General features: G+C 62.7%; 2 protein-coding genes across 2 annotated transcripts in view; one reads left to right on the top strand and one right to left on the bottom strand.

Annotated features, from left to right (window-relative positions):
* ADAMTS7 (ADAM metallopeptidase with thrombospondin type 1 motif 7) overlaps positions 1-10837 on the top strand; it is a 46581-nt gene extending 35744 nt beyond the window's left edge. Inside the window, exons 16-25 of the mRNA XM_072784760.1 lie at positions 885-1129; positions 1503-1644; positions 3436-3562; positions 3990-4203; positions 4477-5721; positions 6465-6617; positions 6968-7141; positions 7234-7380; positions 8258-8420; positions 10483-10837. Coding sequence (XP_072640861.1) covers positions 885-1129; positions 1503-1644; positions 3436-3562; positions 3990-4203; positions 4477-5721; positions 6465-6617; positions 6968-7141; positions 7234-7380; positions 8258-8420; positions 10483-10640 — 2768 coding nt within the window. The 3' untranslated portion in view covers positions 10641-10837. The remainder of the gene's footprint in view (positions 1-884; positions 1130-1502; positions 1645-3435; positions 3563-3989; positions 4204-4476; positions 5722-6464; positions 6618-6967; positions 7142-7233; positions 7381-8257; positions 8421-10482) is intronic.
* Positions 10838-12717: 1880 nt separating this feature from the next.
* The window catches only part of TBC1D2B (TBC1 domain family member 2B), a 61884-nt gene continuing 55502 nt past the window's right edge, over positions 12718-19099 (bottom strand). The window contains exons 11-13 of the mRNA XM_072784762.1: positions 18125-18310; positions 17863-17984; positions 12718-15005 (exon numbers count right to left, since the gene is read on the bottom strand). Coding sequence (XP_072640863.1) covers positions 14810-15005; positions 17863-17984; positions 18125-18310 — 504 coding nt within the window. The 3' untranslated portion in view covers positions 12718-14809. The remainder of the gene's footprint in view (positions 15006-17862; positions 17985-18124; positions 18311-19099) is intronic.

Below are 19099 nucleotides of genomic sequence, written 5' to 3' on the forward strand. Positions count from 1 at the left end.
CCCCACCCTGGCTAAGATCCGAAGCAGGGGAGCCACCCTGCCTGGTCCTTGCAGGTGTTGGGGTGTCCTCCTGCCCCAGGGACCCCGGCCTGGCTGATCTTGCTTCGGGCTGCCTTCTTGGGAGGCTTCAGAGACCCCCAGCTCCACTGCTATACCTCTGTGTCTGTTTTGCATGTGTTGCTTGAGGGCTGACTGTGCTAGGTGAGGAGGGACGGCGGCTGAAGGGTTTAGTGTAGGAGGCCCAGCAGGCTGAGAGCACTGACCTGGGGAGGTCAGCAGGGACTTCCCATAGGAGGCAGCAGTTTAGCTGAATCATGAAAGACTCAGGTGAGGTGGGAGAGGTGTTACATTCAGAGAAAAGAGCTGTGTCCTCAAAGCCTGGAGGCGCATCTGTGTCCAGGGACCCATGGGGGATGGCCCTGAGTGCTGGGCCAGATGTTCAGCCCCCCTGAGCTGGATCCGTAGTCTAGCAGAGCCGGCGGGCAAGTTACTCATCCCTCTGGGCCTCAGTCTCCTCATCTGTCACACAGGGGTGACAGAAGTACCTGTGTCCTAGTGTAAAGCATATAAGGTCAGTGAAAGGAGAGAGGCCAGCAGCAAGGATGGTGTCCCAAAGGAAGGGTGCAGGCCGATGACATGGAGCCAGCCAGGTCTCTAGGAGAGGGGTAAAGAGGTGTGGGTCCAGACAGCAGGATTTGAGCCCTTCTGAGGAGGAGCCCTTCTGAGATTTAGGTGACCTAGGACAGATTGAAGCTCCACCTTTGGGGGGAGCTTGGAATCTTGAGGTAATGGAATCTGCCACCAGCGGCCTGGAGAAGGGGAGACAAGAGAAGGGGCTGAGGGCAGCCCACACCCTCACACTCTGAACAACCCCTGGCCAATAGGGTACGTGGACGTGGGGCTGATCCCAGCCGGTGCCCGTGAGATCCGCATCGAGGAGATGGCCGAGGCTGCCAACTTCCTGGCCCTGCGCAGTGAGGACCCTGATAAGTACTTCCTGAATGGGGGCTGGACCATTCAGTGGAATGGGGACTACCAGGTGGCCGGCACCACCTTCACGTACGCACGCACAGGCAACTGGGAGAACCTCACGTCCCCAGGGCCCACCAACGAGCCCATATGGATTCAGGTGCCCGCCTCCCAAGGCTCAGGCTGGGAAGCAGCAGGGGCTCGGGGAGCAGCTCAGTTTTGGGGAGTAGCTAAGGCTGGGGAGCAACTGGGGTTTGGGGAGCAGCTGGGATTTGGGAGCAGCTCGGGCTGGGGAGCAGCTGGGGCTCAGGAGCAGGAGTGGGACCTGAGGGATCCTGTGCACCCCTACACCCACCCCCAAACCCCGCAGCAGAACAGAGCCCCGGGGACTCTGCCTTGGGTTCCCCTACAGTGTAGCCCCAGGTCCCACAGGGGCTAGAGTCAGCTCCTTTGGGATGGCTCCTCTGGGTAGCAAGTCCTGGTGTCTGGAGGGGACACCCCGTGCTCACAGGGCCCCCACCTGCCTGCCCCAGCTGCTGTTCCAGGAGAGCAACCCCGGAGTGCGCTACGAGTACACCATCCAAAGGGAGGCGGATGGTCAGGGCCAGGTCCAGCCACCTGAGTTCTTCTGGGACTATGGGCCCTGGACCACATGCACAGTCACGTGTGGTACAGGTGAGGAGAGGGGAGGGCACAGCCACTGCCCACCGGGGCCATCATCTCGGGGCAGCCATGCCTGGCTTCAGCCTCCACTCACTTTCCTATTCCTGGGCCACCGTGAGCTTGGAATGCTGGCCTTTGGGTCCTGGAGTCCCACTGGGGGTGCTGCTGATGGCTGTGTCCCCACTGGTAGAGGGATGAGGCCGGCATAGTGCCTGGCACACAGGGGTGCTCGGTATGTCTCAGCTGTTGGCACTCTGGTCCTGGAGAGGCACTGGCTAGCTTCACACGGCTCCTGCTCCACTGGGGACCTGATCCCTTTGTACTCTTGGAGCTGACCTGAGCCCTCCCTGACCTGGGCTCCTTCCCTCCACCTGCTGCAGAAGGGCTCCAGAGCCTCCTTCCTGGAGCCCTCTAGCCCTTCCTGGGAGGCCCAGAGCCTCATGCTCCCTGGATGCTACCCCCAGGAAGGGCCTCCCCATGGAGGACAGAGCCAGGACGGCCAGCTTGTCCCCACCCCAGCCCTCAGCATCTGCGCCCAGGGGTCCATTCACCATGTTCACTCATTTCTCTCAACCGTGTGACACATGCAGGGACCTCACTGACCTTCCCCACCCCCCACGGCCCTGCCCATTGCCCCCACTGCCCCTCGGCATCCAGGGAGCTCGGCATCAGGAACCAGACAGATGTTGAATGTTCCTGAAAATGCTCCTATGGGGATGAAAACCAGCCACTGAACCTTGGCAGAAATCTCCCAAAGCTGTTGAAAGCATCCTGTCCCACATCAGCATCTCTAAATTTACACACGTGAAAGAAAACCTATTGGATGAACTGGACTCCGGGGAAATGGCCTTTCAGCAGAGTGGTGGCTTCACGGGTGGATGGGTTAGGAACTCGAGCTGCAAGTAGCCAGCCAGCAGTCAGAAGGCCCGGGGACAGAGGCCAGGCTGGCAGGATGGCCTGCGCTTCCGTAGGGACGTGGAACGTGTCTCCCTCACACCCGTCCACAGGGCCCCCTCCCAGCCTCTTGTGGTCCAGGCAGGAAGAAGGGGCATGCGCTGGCTCCCAGGGGAGGGACTCGTGTCCAGACGTCCCTCAATGCACGGGAACTACAATGGAGAGTGTTTTCAGCGGGGCCCACGATTACCCTGCACAGAACCAGAATTCTGTTAGGGAAGGAGGAGCGGATAGGACATGGGAGGGAAGCACGGGTGAAAGGAGAGCCTGTTCCTGGGGGTCCTGCTGCTGGAGGCGGTGTGGGGGTGCATGGTGAAGGTGAGGAGACAGCCATGCCAAGACCCAGAGGCAGGTGGGGGCAGAGGGATGAGAACGGTGACAAAGGTGGCATGGGGGTCGGGGCTGGAGAGGAATGTCCCATGGGGGGTGGGAATCTGATGAGTTTCCTTGCTCCACCTCTTCTGAGCATGGACCCTGCTAGAAGGGTCGGTGCTCAGGCTGGGATTGGATTTGCATGACCACATGGTGTTCTCCTTCCCCGGGGGCTTTCAGGCAGGTATTACTGTTACATAGACCCTGAGGTTCAGAGAGGCTGAGGGAGCTGCCCAAGGCGTCCTAGCTAGGATGCCAAGGGCTGCCCCCCCGCCCCCCCGACTGTCCCCCAAGCCTGCACACTCTGCTCCCATCCAGGGGCAGAGGCAAAGGCTGGGAGGACAGTGAGAAGGAGTGATGAGGCCTTGCTCTGAGAGGCCCTAGCAGAGCGGGTGTGGCCTTGTCTTCAGGCTCAGGGCAGCTTGGGCAGGGGGCACCGTAGGGGCCAGGCCCAGGCTGAGCCCCTGTGATCCCCAGGTATGCAGAGGCAGAGCGTGCACTGCACTGAGCAACAGGCAGGGCCTGTGGATGAGCGACACTGTGACCCCCTGAGCCGGCCTGATGACCGCCAGAGGAAGTGCAGTGAGGAGCCCTGCCCTGCCCGGTGAGCCCACCCTGACCACTGCCTGCACAGGCTCCTGACTCCCCGGTCCCTGGCCTTGCTGCAGAGCCCACATCTGGGGGCCTGTGAGAGGAGCAGAGGGAGCACGGCCTGGCCTCTGTACAAGGCTGAAGCCCAGACCCTGGTTCTTCCTCCCCCCCCGCCCCGCCCCGGCAGCCAGCACCAGCCTAAGACATGCCTGGTCACCTGTGTTTGGGTTTTGGGAGGGCTCAGGATTTGCCAGTTCCCCCCGGCGAGGGTGGCAGGAGCAAATGGGGCTATGTCCTGCCACCGGGCCTCGGGGGTCAGGTTGCCGACCGGGCTCAGGGCTCTGGGGAATCGTCCCCTGGGCTTGGGCCTGGCCCTGCCTGGAGCCTGAGAGCCCGGGCATCCAGCCAGCCCTGGCTGACGAGGCCTGTGTGCCCTGCAGGTGGTGGACAGGGGAGTGGCAGCCGTGCTCCCACTCCTGCGGGCCAGGGGGCCTGTCCCGCCGCGCGGTGCTCTGCATCCGCAGCGTGGGGCTGGATGAGCAGAGCGCCCTGGAGCCACCTGCCTGCGCACACTTGCCCCAGCCTCCTGCCGAAACCCCTTGCAACCAAAATGTGTCCTGTCCGGCCACCTGGGCTGTGGGGAACTGGTCTCAGGTGAGCGTCAGGATGGGACAGGGCCACCCCCAGTCCCCAGCCCCCCCAGCAGCCTTGGGCTTCGGGGAGCTGGAGACAGTCTTCAGGGAGCCCGGGCTGTCCCGGTCCAGCCTCTGTCCCCAGAGCCTCAGGACCACGGTGCCCTGGCAAGCCACCACTACAAGCCATGGCCTTGAGGCGGAGGGGGCCGGAGGGGGCCGGCTGGGCCTCCTCCTCTGACAGCGGGCAGTGGCAGGTGCCCCACCAGGCCCCTCACTCTGGTCTCCTCTGCAGTGCTCGGTGACGTGCGGGGAGGGCACACAGCACCGAAGTGTCCTCTGCACCAATGACACCAGCGTCCCCTGCGATGAGGCCCTGCGGCCGGCCAGTGGGGTTGCCTGTTCTCTGCCGCCCTGTCCATGGGCCCTGGACCCCGAAGGCTCGGGCAGCGGCTCCTCCAGCCGCGAGCTCTTCAATGAGATCGACTTCATCCCCCCCCGCCTGGCCCCACGCCCTCTGCTCGCCTCGTCCCCCGAGCCGGCCAGCATGAGCAACGCCATCGAGGAAGACCCCGAGTCGGGCCCGTCGGGGCCTGTGTTTGTTGACGATTTCTACTATGACTACAATTTCATTAACTTCCACGAGGACCTGTCCTACGGACCCTTTGAGGATCCCGACCCAAACCTGGCAGGTGCAGGGGATCGGACACCCCCACCCCTGAGCCGACCTGCGGAGGCTCCCACAGGCACCCCTCGGCCCAGCCAGGCTGGCCTGTCTCCGCACCCGCCCTTGGGTCAGGCCCCTGGGAGCCCCCCGGGCAATTTCTTACCTGAGGAAGATGCCCCCGTGGTGACCCCAGACTCGGGGCTCCCCAGCTTGCCCCAGCCCCCGGTGTGGGTCAGTGGCAAGGACACACCTGCTGCCCCCGGAAGCCACAACAGGCTCCCGGGAGGGGAGGACCGCCAGAGCCAGCCACCCCCTCCGTACTGGCAGAGGACCAACGAGCTCTCTGAGGACGAGGAGGAAGCCTTCGGCGGTGGAGCAACCGGCCTGCCCCAAGGACGGCGCCCCACGTCATCCCCTTGGTCCTCCATCCACACTCGCCACACCTCCCGAAGTCCTGACGTGGGAGACCTGTGGACCGTGGGGACAGTGGCCTGGGAACCAGCTCCAGAAGGCAGCCCGGGGCCTATGGACACTGAGCTACGGCCCACCGTCGGGGGGCGCCCTTCTACTCCTTCCCCCCACGCTCTGCCTGAGACCTGGGGTGGAGACGGCCCCCTGGAACCGGGGACTCCCACCACTGCAGCCCCATGGGACCTGCAGACCCCGGTCCTGCCAGGGACCTTCCTTCCGACAGCCCAGGGCCCAGGACCTGAGGACCAGCCAGTGCCCCCCCACCCCACATCACGGCCCACACCAGCTCAGGACGGGTCAGCCGATGGCAGAGTCCCCAAGGCCCAGCCTGTGGACCCCAGCCCGGCCAAGGACCCCCCACCCGCCCAGAATGCCAGCTGGGAGGTGGGGAGCTGGAGTGAGGTAAGGGGCCAGGGAAGAGCAGGACCTCACTGTGTCCTCTTCAGCACATGGCCCACGGGGGTCCCGGGGTACAGAAACCGGCGGCCCGAGCTGGGAGCAGCGATGCCCTCCGTGTGCCAGGGGGCCATCCGCCCTGTCAGCCTCAGTTTCTTAAGATGAGGAGACGGGCCACCAGGAAGGTGTGGGGTGGCACGAAATGGAGGGTGGCCAGGAGCCGCGTCCCTCATACTGCCGGACAGGGTGCCCCCTGACACCCTGCTGGTGGGGAAGCCACCTCCGTGGCTCCCAGGCCCAGTAGGGCCCCCTGGGCTCAGCCTGGCTCTCCTTGCCTGGCCCCTCCTACGTGGCCTCACCCTGCTCCTTTAGGGGCCGGCGAGTGTGTGAACTTGATGGCCAGAAACTGACTGTGTCCCTCTGCCCACCCGTGTCTTCCTATGGAAGTTCTGTCTGGGCTGGGGAGGGACAGGCAGGGCTTAGCCAGGAGTCCAGTCACTCTCCCTAGGTGATTTTGGGGCGCAGTGAGCCCGGTCATGATGGTTGGGTCACCACCTCTGTCCCCCGTGAGCCAGGACATGAGGTGTTTGAGGTTTTGTGTTTGGGAGGTGGGTGGAGGGGCCCATTGCACAGATGGGTAAGGTGAGGTTCTGGCTCCAGCGGGTGCCCCCGCATTGCTGGCGGCCCGGCCGTGGGGCTGGGGGGGCGCGGGGATCTGCCCGCCCTCACGGCCTGTGCCCGGCCCCCAGTGCTCCACCACCTGCGGCCTGGGTGCTGTCTGGAGGCCCGTCCGCTGCAGCTCCGGCCGCGAAGAGGACTGTGCCCCCGCCGGCCGCCCCCAGCCTGCCCGCCGCTGCCACCTGAGGCCGTGTGCCGCCTGGCACGCGGGCAACTGGAGCAAGGTGCGTGAGCCTCGGGGTGCAAGCTGGGCTGCCCAGTGCCCACTGCACGCTGGGTGGCGGACTCTGCGCTGCCATCCTGGGCTTGTCCTGTCCACACACCTGTCCCGGGTTGGCCTGCCCTGCCCCTAGCACCTCTGCTGCTGGCCATGCCCTTTCTCTTGTACCTGCCATGCCCCTCGGGATGGCATTGTCACTGACTGTTCCAGTGGGGCCACCCTGGCTACATGCCTGAAGCTGGCTGGTCTCCCCGGGGTGGGTTGGGGGGTCCGATGCCCACACCGCCACCCCTCGCAGGGCCGTGTGCGAGCAGGTGCACGGGGTCTGCTCACACTGCGCTCCTTGCCCTGCAGTGCTCGCGTGGCTGCGGGGGAGGCTCCTCAGTGCGTGACGTGCAGTGTGTGGACACACAAGACCTCCGGCCACTGCGGCCCTTCCACTGCCAGCCAGGGCCCCCCATGCCGCCCACCCGCCGTCCCTGTGGGGTGCAGCCCTGCCTCAGCTGGTACATCTCTTCCTGGAGGGAGGTGAGGCCTGGGGGCCCCGGGACAAGGTGGGGGGGTGTCCTCAGACCCCGGCAGTACCCCGACCCCTTTCTCTGCCCATCCCGCTCTTCCAGTGCTCCGAGGCTTGTGGTGGTGGCCAGCAGGAACGTCTGGTGACCTGCCCAGAGCCAGGCCTCTGCGAAGAGGCGTTGAGACCCAACAGCACGCGGCCCTGCAACACGCACCCCTGCACGCAATGGGTCGTGGGGCCCTGGGGCCAGGTGAGCAAGCCTGCGGACCAGGGACGGGCCCAGCGGCCACTGGGAAGTCCTCCGTTCCCTCGAGAAGGCATCATCTGGTGTGCTATGTGCCAGGCTCTCTGGTCACTGCAGATGTGGGTGGTGGCCAGACGAGGTCCCCACACTGCCGAAGCCTTGGCCTGCTGGGGAGAGGGGGTTGAAAGGGAGTGGGTGGGTGCTGGGATGTCAGGGAGGCCTGCAGGACTCGGTGGTTCGAAGTAGAGGTCCAAGGGGAACAGCATGTGCAAAGTCCTGGGGCAGAAAGGAAAGATCTGAGGGTTTAGGGAACAGAGCAGAGGCTTGAGTGACAGAAAGGGTGGAGGAGGGGGCAGCGAGCCCTCAGGGGGCGCAAGATGCCTTCCTGCCACCTGCTGGAGCTACAAGGTCCAGGAATCCCAGTCCTTGCCCCCTGGCTGCTGAGTGGCTCTGGGCAGGTGGCCTGGCCTTGCTGGGCCTCTGGTTTCTCATGTGCAAGACGGGGGTGTGGGAATGAATAGAGCAGCGCAGTGAGGCGCCCAGCCCAGAGCCTGGCACCATGTGGCAGAGATTAAACCTACTTCTAGAGCTTTTTTTAAAAAAAGTACATCCTAATTGTTAAGAATAGAGCCTGACTCAGGCTGGAGGGCCTCTGGTTGAGGAACCTGCAGGGGCTGTGGCAGGTCCTCTCAGCCTCTCGGGTGCTCCTGGGCCTCGGGGTGGGTGCAGCTCCTGCAGGTGAGCCTGGTAGGCTCTGAGAGGCAGGGGGCAACGAGAAGCCTCAGAACTGGACATGCTCCTGGCCAGGGCATGGGCAGCTGCCCCTGGGGTGCCCTTTCCCCTGGCCACAGGGGGCCCTAACCTCTCCCCCACACATACACAGTGCTCGGCCCCCTGTGGTGGTGGTGTGCAGCGGCGCCTGGTCAGGTGTGTCAACACCCAGACTGGACTGCCCGAGGAGGACAGTGAGCAGTGTAGCCACGAGGCCTGGCCCGAGAGCTCCCGGCCATGCGGCACCCAGGACTGTGACCTCAGCGAGGCCCCACGTGAGTGCTGGAGGTCGGGGCAGGGGGGATGGCAGGAGACAGGAGCCAGCTGCCCTGGGTGATCCGTGATTGTGAGGCTGCTGGATGCTGTGCAGAAGCTGGGTTGTGTCAGGGCCAGAGCAGAGGGTGTCCTGCCCTGCAGACACTCCCAGACACCCCTAGGCACCCCCTACGCAACCTCCAGATACCCCAGGCACCCTGCAGACACCTCCAGGCACCCGCAGTCACCCAAGGAACCCCCCCAGGCACCCTGCAGATACTCTCAGGCACCCCCAGGCAGGCAGCCTTCTCTAGTGCAGAAACAGGGGAGGCAGCAGACTTGGCCCCTAGTTGCCGTGTGACCTCGAGCAAGCCCCTTGTCCCCCAGGGTCTCAGTGAGCCGCCCAGTGAGGCCAGGCCTGGGTGCGCCTCCGTCTCCAGCTCTGCAGGAGGAGGAGTGCCCAGAGTGTGTGCTGCAGCCGCAGGAAGCGGCCTCCCTTCCAGGGTCCTGCTGGCTGCCTGTGGCCAGCTGCTTCCTGGCCAGCTGTGTCCTCCTGGAGGAAGGGCCCGAGCCAGAGGTGGCAGTGGACACAGCTGCCCTCGGGGCGCTAAGCACAGGAAGCTGGCCCTGGAGCCACACCTGGGCGCCCTCACCAGCTGGGTGGCCGTGGGCTCCATGTCCCTGTCTGGGCCTCCCCTTCCTTGAGCACAAAGGGGCTGAGAGCCATGCATAGGGAGGGGGCGGGGAGAGCTAAAGCCAGGTCACTGTCGACTGGGGTCAGGAAGGAGCCGAGCAGCTTGTGTGTGTCTCAGCCATCTGCCCCGGGCCCCCAGGACAGTCTGTGGTCCTTGGGCTGGCGGTCAGCGCCTCGGGGACCTCGCTGCCTTCTCCACAGTGGCTGGCTCCTTGGCAGCCCAGCCTCCTCCAATCCTGTGGCCTCAGGGCCCAGTGGAGGTGCCACCCACCCTGCCCCTGCCGCACACAGCCCCGGCCAGAGGCCGCCAAGGCTCCTTCCTGCCTCTCACCTGGGCTCGGGGAGGGGGACCCATGGCGGGGAGAGGGTAGAATGGAGGCCGGGTCTCCGGAGGTCGGGTGGATGGAGGGGTGGTCAGGCGGCTGAGCCACCAGCCGACCCAAGTGAGGAGTTGGGGGTGGAGGCCAGCTCGGGGGTGACGTGGGCGCCAAGATCCTGAAGCTCGGGGATGTTTTGATGGTTTGTGGGGCAAGACGTTTAGAAAGCCTGGAAACTCCAGGGCGTGCGGTCAGCCCGGTGAGGCAGCTGACCTAGCGTGGCCCACATCCGTTTGTGGAGGTGGGCGTTATTGACAGAGGGAACCCCCTCCCCCCGGGTTAAGAGGCTCGCCCGAGGTCACACGGTGCACACAGGATGCGGGTGTGCAGATGCACAGCTGCTGCCCGAAGCCCGGGTGGAGGACCCAGCCTGCTGCCTCGTGCCCTCTGCGGGCCCCCGGGGCCGCGGGCTTTCCTGTCCTCCTCCCCCGGGACGCCCACTAGAGGCAGCTGGGGGCTGTCAGCAGGAGCGGGAGCGAGGCCAAGAGGCTGGAATCAAACCACTTCCCAAAATAGCTGCGACCAGCACAGGGCAGCAGGGCCGGCCAAGCCCCGCCGTGGACAAGCGTAGCCCGCAGCCTTCCTGTGTCCTCCTTGGGAGCCGGGTTTTACCCCCAGGGTCACACCCTCTCTCTTTGGGCCTCAGGGCCTGGCCTCTTGGAGCTCGGGTCTGTGAGTGGAAGCTGAGGCTCAGTATGACCCGGGGGCTTGGGGGGCCGGGGGGGCGGTCGGGGGCGTCCAGCAGGGCAGGTGCACGGCAGGGACGGCGGGGGTCGGGTCGGGGGCCGAGTCTCCTGCAGGCTGGTCTGTGGCGGTGGAGGTGGGGTCGGGGTGGGGGTCTCAGAACCTTCCCCCTGGAACCCTGACTCGGCCTTGCCAGCGCCCCCCTCCCGAGACCTCTGGAGTGCTGAGGCCCTGGGGTGGCTGCCTGCCGGTGTGATCCCAGAGGGTGGCCCCCCACGGGGTGCTGGTGCCAGCTCCATCCTGAGGGTCCCTCCCACCCCAAACCAGGCTGCGAGCGGGACCGCCTGTCGTTCGGCTTCTGTGAGACCCTGCGTCTGCTGGGCCGCTGCCAGCTGCCGGCCGTCCGCACCCAGTGCTGCCGCTCCTGCCCCCCGCCGGGCCACGGCGCCCCCTCCCGCGGCCACCAGCGCATTGCCCGCCGCTGACCCGCCCCAGCGGGCTGCCCTGACCGACCCCCCCACCCAACCCCCCCAGACGCACGGACCTCATGCCCCACTGTGGGCTGCACCCCAAAGGTGCTAACCTGGCCTGCTGGTGGCAGGCCGGGGACCCCTCCCCCAGAAAAGGTATTTTTTTAATGGTCTGCATAACCTTTATTATTATACATAAACGAGCACCTACAGTTTCAGCGTGCAGCCTGGCTTCCTCTTGCGTCGGGAGAATTTCAGGTTGGAGCCCGCCCCCCCCCGTCCCCATCCTCCTGAACCGCCCGCCCTCACATGCTCCCGGGCACCTCCGGACAGGTCTGGTGGCCCCCGCAGCTGCAGAGGTGGGGCAGGTCCAACTTGGCAGAGGCCGGTGGGGGGGCAGTGGCCCCGCTTAGCCTGCACCCCCCACTCCGGGGCCGCAGAGCCGTGGTTTCATGGTGACAGGGTCACATCCCACCTCAGGCAGCCAGGCCCTTCCTGTGTCCAGCAGGACCTGCCCCCCAGGGAAGACGGGGAGGGGGCTGGTACCCCGTTAACATGCCTGCATCAGAGGAGAGGAGGAGGGTGGCCAGTGGAGCTGGTGACCCCCAGGGACTGGAGCAGATGGGCGGCCACCGCCTTCCTGGCCTTTACATGTCCTGTTTTGCCACATGCTCTGTGCTCAGAGACAACGGGGCTGGTCACAGGTGGTTCCTGCCCCCACTGCCACCTCAAGTGTTGGGCTCCCCCCACGCTGACCTGTGACCTTGCACCTGCCCGCCACGGCCCCTTCCCGCCTGCCCAACCTGGGTCCATGGAGCCTGTGGACACAGCAGGCAGCAGAGGGGTGTGAGGTGCCCCAAGAGTGAGGGAGGCGGCTGGGGAAGGGGCCACACGCAACCAGGCTGACCAGGCCCCTCCTGGGGAGTGGCCTGTGCAGGTCCCAGACCTTACCTCTGGCCCGAGCCTCAGACAGGACTCTTCTATAACCCGCTCACCAGTCCTCCTCCTAGAGGGTTGACTTCCCTTCTCCAGATGGGGGGACACCAAGGTTCAGAGGGGCCCAGGTGCCCCTGGGGGCACCTGCAGGGGATGCCACATTCCACCATGTGTGCCAGTCATGGTCTGCAATGTGCATGGTGGTCCCTGAGCAATGTGTACGTTGTGAGGCCATACGGTCACGTGTGGCTGGGTGAGTGTGTGGAGGGTGGGGCGGGTGGCGGTCACTGAGACAAAACATGTCAGAGGCTGAAGCGCCTGTGCCCAGACTGGTCCCTACATGGAGGGACGGAGGGCAGTGGTGCCCACCCGCTCTCTGCTCACACACCACACCCCTTCACTGACGCACTCTACGGGCCCGAGAAGCCAAGGCTCCGATTGGGTCTGGCCATGCCGTCCTGGAGCCCTCCAACTGGACAGGCCCCATGGTGTCTTCACGCACAGACGGTGGGTCTGAGGTCACTCAGGAAAGTGAGTCACCGAGGCATGCGAGAGGCGGGCAGGGGCATCAGACTTCCTGTGTTTGCAACAGTCCTGCGGCCTGAGGAGGCCCTGGGGACCCACGCACTGTCCACTGCAGCAGCCCTTACAAGGAAGGGGGAAGGGGGCCTCTGCCCTGGGGCCGTGACCTCAGGTGCCCCCAGCCTGGCTGAGTCTGTCCCAGGGGAGACAGGCTGGCTCTGGGATCCTGGCTGGAGCCCCCTCCCCCACACCATGTAAAGACATTTGGTCTTAATCATTCTCGGGTGTTTTTCTAATGATGGGGGTGAGGGGGTGGTGTCCCCCACGGCAGCTGGGCCTGAGTGGTGAGCCCAGATGCAGGCGAGGCATGTCACAGCTGCGGCTGGCGGGGGCGGGTGGGGGAGCGTGGGGGTGCTCCAGCTCCCAGCTCAGCCCCCGGGCTCCCAGTTCACCTGTGGCTTGGCCCCACCTCCCCAGTCAACTAAGGGAGCAAACTTGCCCCTGCACCCCTAAACCCCTGAGCAAACCCAGAGTGGGACCTACAAACAGCTAGTGCAGGTCAGAGGCCCCAAGAGGTCCTGTCCCCCTCTGAGTCCTGTCACGAGCTGGTGTAACTGCATCTCAAACCAGAATATACAAATTAGTAGTTTATTTGGCTTTTTAGTATGACTGTTCCAAAATACAACTCAGAGTATAAAAGCTGCATGACCTAAGGGGAAGTCAGCTGCCACCACCCCCCCATGCAGGCCCTCTGGGGGCACCCGCCTCCCACCTGCAGGGGCTGCCCTGGGCAACGTGCAGGAAGACAACAGTGTGTGTGTGTGGGGGGGGGGGGGGGGGTTGTGCAAGAATACAAACATTTAGGTTAAAAAAAAAAAAAATGGACTGGCTCTTTGCTTAGAACACTTCCTATTGGATACGACGTGGTAGGAGAGCACCCCCGGTCCAGCCCTGGTGCCCTGGCTGCCACGGGACAGCTGTCATTAGCAGGACCATGGGCAGCACAGAAGGCCCTACTGACCAAGCCCAGGACTGAAGCCGGGGCGGAATGAAGAGCAACTCAGGCTGCTTGGCCTGACACACACACACGCACACACACACACACACACACACACACAGCCATAACACAAGGGGAGAGCTCGTTGTATAAAATAGATGTATGTAACCTAGAAAAACCTTGATAAAAATAGTCTATAAAAATATAAACTGTAGTGAAAAATATACAAAAGTATTAAGAAATGTTCAGCCCATAAAACACAAAAACCCATCCCTGTGCAAGGTGACAGCTGCCCTTGGCTGTGGTATGGGCATCTAGGCAAGAAGTCTCCATGGAGACAGCAGAGGGGGGTACCCACGCCCTGCGGTTCTGCATCCTGTCCCGCGTCTGGGCCCAACCACGCACCCTTCCAGCCTTCGAGACACCCAGAGGGTGCACAGCCTCCAGGAAGGTGGCCCCAGTCCATTCCCCCAACGACCGCACTGCTCTCACACCACGGCCTGGCCTCAACAACTGCCTGGAGACCCCTGCACGGTGCTGCTGGCCACCCGGGAAACCATGGCTCTGGCCACACAGCAGGCACCATGCCCAATCCAGATGCTTTTAAGATAGGTCTTTTTGGGGGCGACACAGACATTCCTAAAGGCAGCATTCCCCTCCCCGCCCCCACAACTGGATGTGTCAGTTCCAGGGGAAATCAGAAATAAACTAGAGTCTGATCCTGCTGGGCATCCTCACTGTAGTCCTCTCACTCGGCAGTGCGGGAGCTGGGCAGGCAGGGGTCTCCAGTGGGGTCTACGGAGGGCAGTGAGAACGGCGCTGCGTGTCTGCCACCAGAAGCCAAGAAGGGAGTGCGGAGATGCCAGCCTGGTCAGGATACCGCTGAACAGGCCGTAACAGGAGAACGTCCGTACTTAGGAAAACACACTTCCTCAAATTCCGCTCAACACTTAGGCTGCATCTAGTACATTTAGGGATTACTTCCAATTTCTCCAGGTAGTGTAAAAAAAAATTCTACTTTAAATGATTTCTTTCCTATTTGAATAACACTGAGCCAGGAAACACTCTCATGTCCACACACATATCAGGGATGGTCTGCAGAGAGACTGACCCAAAAATAACCTTCCTGGGGCAAAGCCTCTGCAGGGCTTCAAAAACTGCTCTGGCTGTAGAAGTGCGTGGGCAGCCTGACCTGCAGGAGGCAGCAGTGACCCCATAGCGAGCACCACGCTGACCCTGGGGATGGCGGGAGGCCAGCTGCCAGAGCGCAGGGGCAAGGCACAAAGCTATGCCCAAGCGAAGGCCCTGGCAGCCAGCCTCCCGGCCATCCAGCAGGTGGAGGACCCCCAGGGCACCAGCTGTTCTCCAGAAAGCCAACAGTGACACCCAGCAGCTATACCACTGCCCTGAGTTCCCAGAAAAGCTTCCTCCTTCCCTCAAGCAAGGCCTCCCCAGGGGTGGGCCTGCCTGGCAGGACGGTGTCCACAGAGTCTCAAAGAGCCAGAGATGTGTGCACCGTGTGACGGCATGGAGATGGCCATTGACAGCAGACCGTGCTCCGAGTGGGAAGGAGAAAGTGCAGGGTGGCTTTGGACATCTGCCCAGCAGATTTCCAGAAACCATGGGCATTACATTCGGGCTTTCAAAGGAGCAGAGACGCCTCTGTGGGTCATCCTTTTGGCACACTTTGGTTGTAAAGGCAAGAAGAGCAGTGTCATGGGTGGAGCACTCAGGTGTCCTCTTCTTCATCACTGACCAGCTCCCCCTTGTCAGGGCTGCTGTCCCGTTCACGCAGGAAGTCCTCTCGGATGGCCTCCAGCTCCGTCAGCTCCAGCCGGACCTTCTCCAGGTGGTAGGCACGCCGGTTCCGGATCTGGCGCAGGGGGAATGGGTTTAGGTCCCCAAATGAGATGCTGATCAGCTTCCTGGCAGGACACAGGACAGGGACAGAGGTCAGCAGGGCAAGACACAGGATGGGGCCTGACCACTGCCGGGCTAGACACAAGCGCTGGCTTGTGTGTCGTGGGGTGGGTAAAGTTCCTTCCCTTACTGGATCCTCATTCTCAATCTGGATGCTGGAATAATGGAAGAGCCACCTCCTGGGGCGTGGAGCTCCTCACACTGCCACCGGGAGCACTAGGACAAAACCTGGGACTGACCGGGAAGGAACAGACGCCCAAGCCGGCCCGGTGGCAGCTGTCACACTACCAACCACATCACAAGGGTCGGGCGTGGTCTACAGACCGATGCGCACTCCATGGCTGTCACACTACCCGCAGCTCAGGCACCAATCCCACTAACTTGCCCCCAGCCACTGGCTGGTGGCAGAACGAACAACCAGGTGTCCCACAGCCTGACTGTGGGTTCCAGCACCAACTGGGGCAGCCCGGCCCCCGGGGGAACAGAAGTCGGTTCCTCCAGCACCAAGCCCCCCACTCCCACTCAGCCGGCCCGGAGGCTACTCTCCCCTCCAGCCCCCAGGGGAGGCCATCGTGACACAACATCGCCTCAGGCCTCCTGCCACCAGCCGCGGGAGCCGCCTTCCTGCAAGCTCTACTGTGTGTGACATCAGCCTGCAATTCTCAGACACCCACCCCTCAGAGAGCCTGACTCCAGAGCAGCCCCCGCATGAGGCCAAAGGTCAGGAAGGCCCACTTCCAAGTTCCCAGAGTGTTCTAGAACACAGGTGTGGGAGAACAAGGCAAGTGTGAGCAGAGCCCAGCTCAGTGTAGACTTACTGGGGCCCACGCACCCCACACCTAGTGTCTGGCTACTGCTTTGCTACAGGAGGCAGACACAGAAAGCGCTAAGTTAGAGTCCCATCAGCCCCGCGGGCAGGGGGCAGGGGGTGGGCAAGGGTGCTGCAGCCCTGCTCAGGAGACAAGCAGATGTCCCACAGTCAGCTAGGGCCAAATAGCTCCAGGAACCCTGCACAAGAGCAGCTTAATCCTGTTATCCCGCCATCTCCTGAACACTCACCTCTGCAGCCTCCCCCTCCTCTCTCCCGGAACTGCTCAGTTATGGGGAACCACCGGGCTGGGCAACCACCGGGCTGGGCGGCTTTAAAATCCGGGGTCCCAACCTGCCTCTGCGTTTGCAAACCGGCATCCCATAGACTTCAGCGTCCTGAAGCCAAGGGCAAGGCGGCTGCCCCTGAGCTGCTTATAAGTTGGTGCTGCCGCCAAGGCTGGAGGGACCAGTGGTGCCCTCGACCTGCAGCCATGCCCCTCTCAGCTTAGACCTTGGGCAAGGTTGGTGGACACTCTCAAGCGTCACCTCAGGACTCACACTCAGCCTCTCACTGGCCAGTGCTACCCTCAGGCGTCGTGTGGCAAAGCTGAGGTCATGGCTACGGGTAGGTCAATGTGCCTGATTAATACCCTAAAAATCCACTTCCTGAGCAAAAGGCCCTAAAAACAGTGACGACTTCTTAGGATGTCAGGTGTGGCCTCCACCAGCCAGTCCTCTTCCCAGCATCCCCTTCCCTGGGGACCTCAGCCCCAGCTGCCCTCCCCCCTGCCCTCCCATGGCCGGCTCACCCTCCCCTGTGCTCTGGAAGCTGCCCCACAGCGAAAGGTGCCCTTAGGCTTCCTGGGGGCCCTTTGGGGTTTGAAGCAAGTTGTGACACGTCAGTGGATGGAGACGTCCATATAGGGAGTCACAAGAGGCATTTCATGATAAAAGGGAAATTAAAAACCTCAATAAGTAATGCAGACCTTTAGCAAAAGCCACAGAATTTCAATAAATCGTTTAATTTCTACACAGTCCAGAATGGGCGTCCTACATCCTGAGACAAAGCAGCCTCCTCACGTGCTGCACTCACGCCCTGAAAGCATCTATAAGCCCCAGATATCTCTCAGTGGAAGGACCTGTGACTCTCATGTGGCTGGGCGAGCCTGATGCAGGAGGGCTCTGGTGTGCGGGGAAGGCGACTCGCACTCGGCACCCAGTAGCAGAGAACTGTGACCCCCATGGCTCCAAGCAGTGCCACCTCCCCACCCAACCAGCAGCAGGTCCGTAGGAGCCCCCGTGGGAGCCCTGGGAGGGCGAGCGGGACCATAGTGGCTGCCAGCCACGGTCAGGGCACATGCATGACAATCACCCAAACAGGTGATGCCTTGTGGCCAGGGAGATGCACCCCCTGATGCTTGGTGCCTGCCCACAAGGCCAGGGTCTTCTCAGGTGCACTTCTCTGCCCTCCAGTCTCCTCTTCCATGACTAGGGGCACCTCAGGCCCCAGGCCATGCTGACTCCCTGGCCTCCCCCCTGCCAATGCTCCTGTCTTCCCAACACCCGTGTGGAGGCCCAATCCCACCCAGGCCACTTCCACGGCCCGAGACACATCACCTCTCACGTCTCTGCTGCTGCTCCAGCTCCGAGCCCAGGGCACCCTCTCCTAGGTGCCCCTCCACACCCCACCCACCTCATCCTCCCCCTGCACGTGCCCTGTCCCAGGCCCGGGCCTCCCCCAGGGCAGCACCCAGACCATCAGGCAGTACATCCCCCTCAGTTCATGTCAGGGGCTGTGCCTCCTCTGTCACCTTGGCACATGGGGGAAGGCTCACCACGCCAGGAAAACCCAGGAAACACTCAATGAACACACAGATGCTGCTCTGCCCATGGGACGTTGTGTTGATTGGATCAAGGACAATCCATTCTCCCCATTCCACCCCATTGGTGGAAGCCACCGGATGTCCCCAGCCTTTTCCTCTCCTCACTTGCACAGTGGGAAGCAGGTGCAGCACCCCTACTGCTTGCCCCCTGCCCCCCACAAGGATTCACCTGGCATCAAGGATTGTTCGAGTGAAGTAACGGAGATACTTGAATATGGCCATCGAGTCCTGCAATTTCAGGATCTCCTCTTCCTTGTATTTGAAAAGTGCCAGGGCAAACCTGAAAATGACCTGTGAGAGCATGGGGACATCTGTAAGCTCAGGGCTGCCTGGGCAGTGGCTTCCCGAGCCCCAGGCCCTCCCATGGCAGCACACCAAGGGGTCACTCCAGCCCATGGTGACCTTTACGTGTCTCTGGTGAGCAGACCCACCTTCGGTCCCTCGTAGAGGAAAGAGTCCCATATCTTAAAGAGGATATCACTGACGACACTGTCCACAAACACCACCAGAAACCAGTTGAACGTGATGAGGGTGTAATCCACGTTGTACTGGTCCAGGTGTGCATGCAGTCGAGGCAGCTTCTCGCTCATGAGGTCTCTGAACACCCGCTGGTCCACCTGGAAGGAAACAGAGGGAAGCGTTGGGTCTGCTGGGGCGCAGAGCATGCCACCTGAGCCCTGGGCACTGCTGTCCCACATGCCCACTATCACCAGGGCTCCTTGGCCTGAAACTGACTCCCATACTTGAAATGCTCGAGAAATAGGCTGCTACGTGAGTTCAGGGCTAAGAGGGCAGAAACCAAGTCCTGGACCCAAGGGGAGGTACAACACCAGCAGGTGCTTCCCCTAGATGCCACCCAGGTGTGGGGGCGGCATGGGGCAAGGGTCCCAGGGTCAGGGGCTCAGATGGGCCTGGGTACCTCTCTTATCGACGGGTGCCCAGGGCACCTGTCACCGGCTCTCACAGGCTGTGCTGGGGGTTCCACGAGCCACATGTAAACCACCTGCCTCCACCTCATGTGGACACAATGCCCTGCTGAGCATAGGCTCCTAGCGAGCTCGCCTCCACCCAGAGGAGCGAAAAACTGTGTGGGGGAACCAGACGCCCGGGCTGCTGAGACAGCTGTGGTCAGGGGCCTGGTGAGGACGCATGGGTTGCGCTCTCAGAACCACGGATGGATCCCAGACAAGGACACTGGGGAGGCAGAAGCCAGGGATCCACTTGGGCCCGACCTCGGACTGGGACCCGCCCCTGCCCCATCTGTGCGCACAACAGAGGGACAGAAGCTTCACTAATCACGCAGTTGCACATCAGGACGCTTTGATGCTTCACCTCTACTCTGTTCACCTCTGTTCAACCAAAACAAAAGGACAGCTAGAGCCAACCTAACACGACTCCATGTGTCT

The sequence above is a fragment of the Canis lupus genome, chromosome 2, assembly GCF_048164855.1.
Source record: "Canis lupus baileyi chromosome 2, mCanLup2.hap1, whole genome shotgun sequence".
Taxonomy (NCBI): domain Eukaryota; kingdom Metazoa; phylum Chordata; class Mammalia; order Carnivora; family Canidae; genus Canis; species Canis lupus.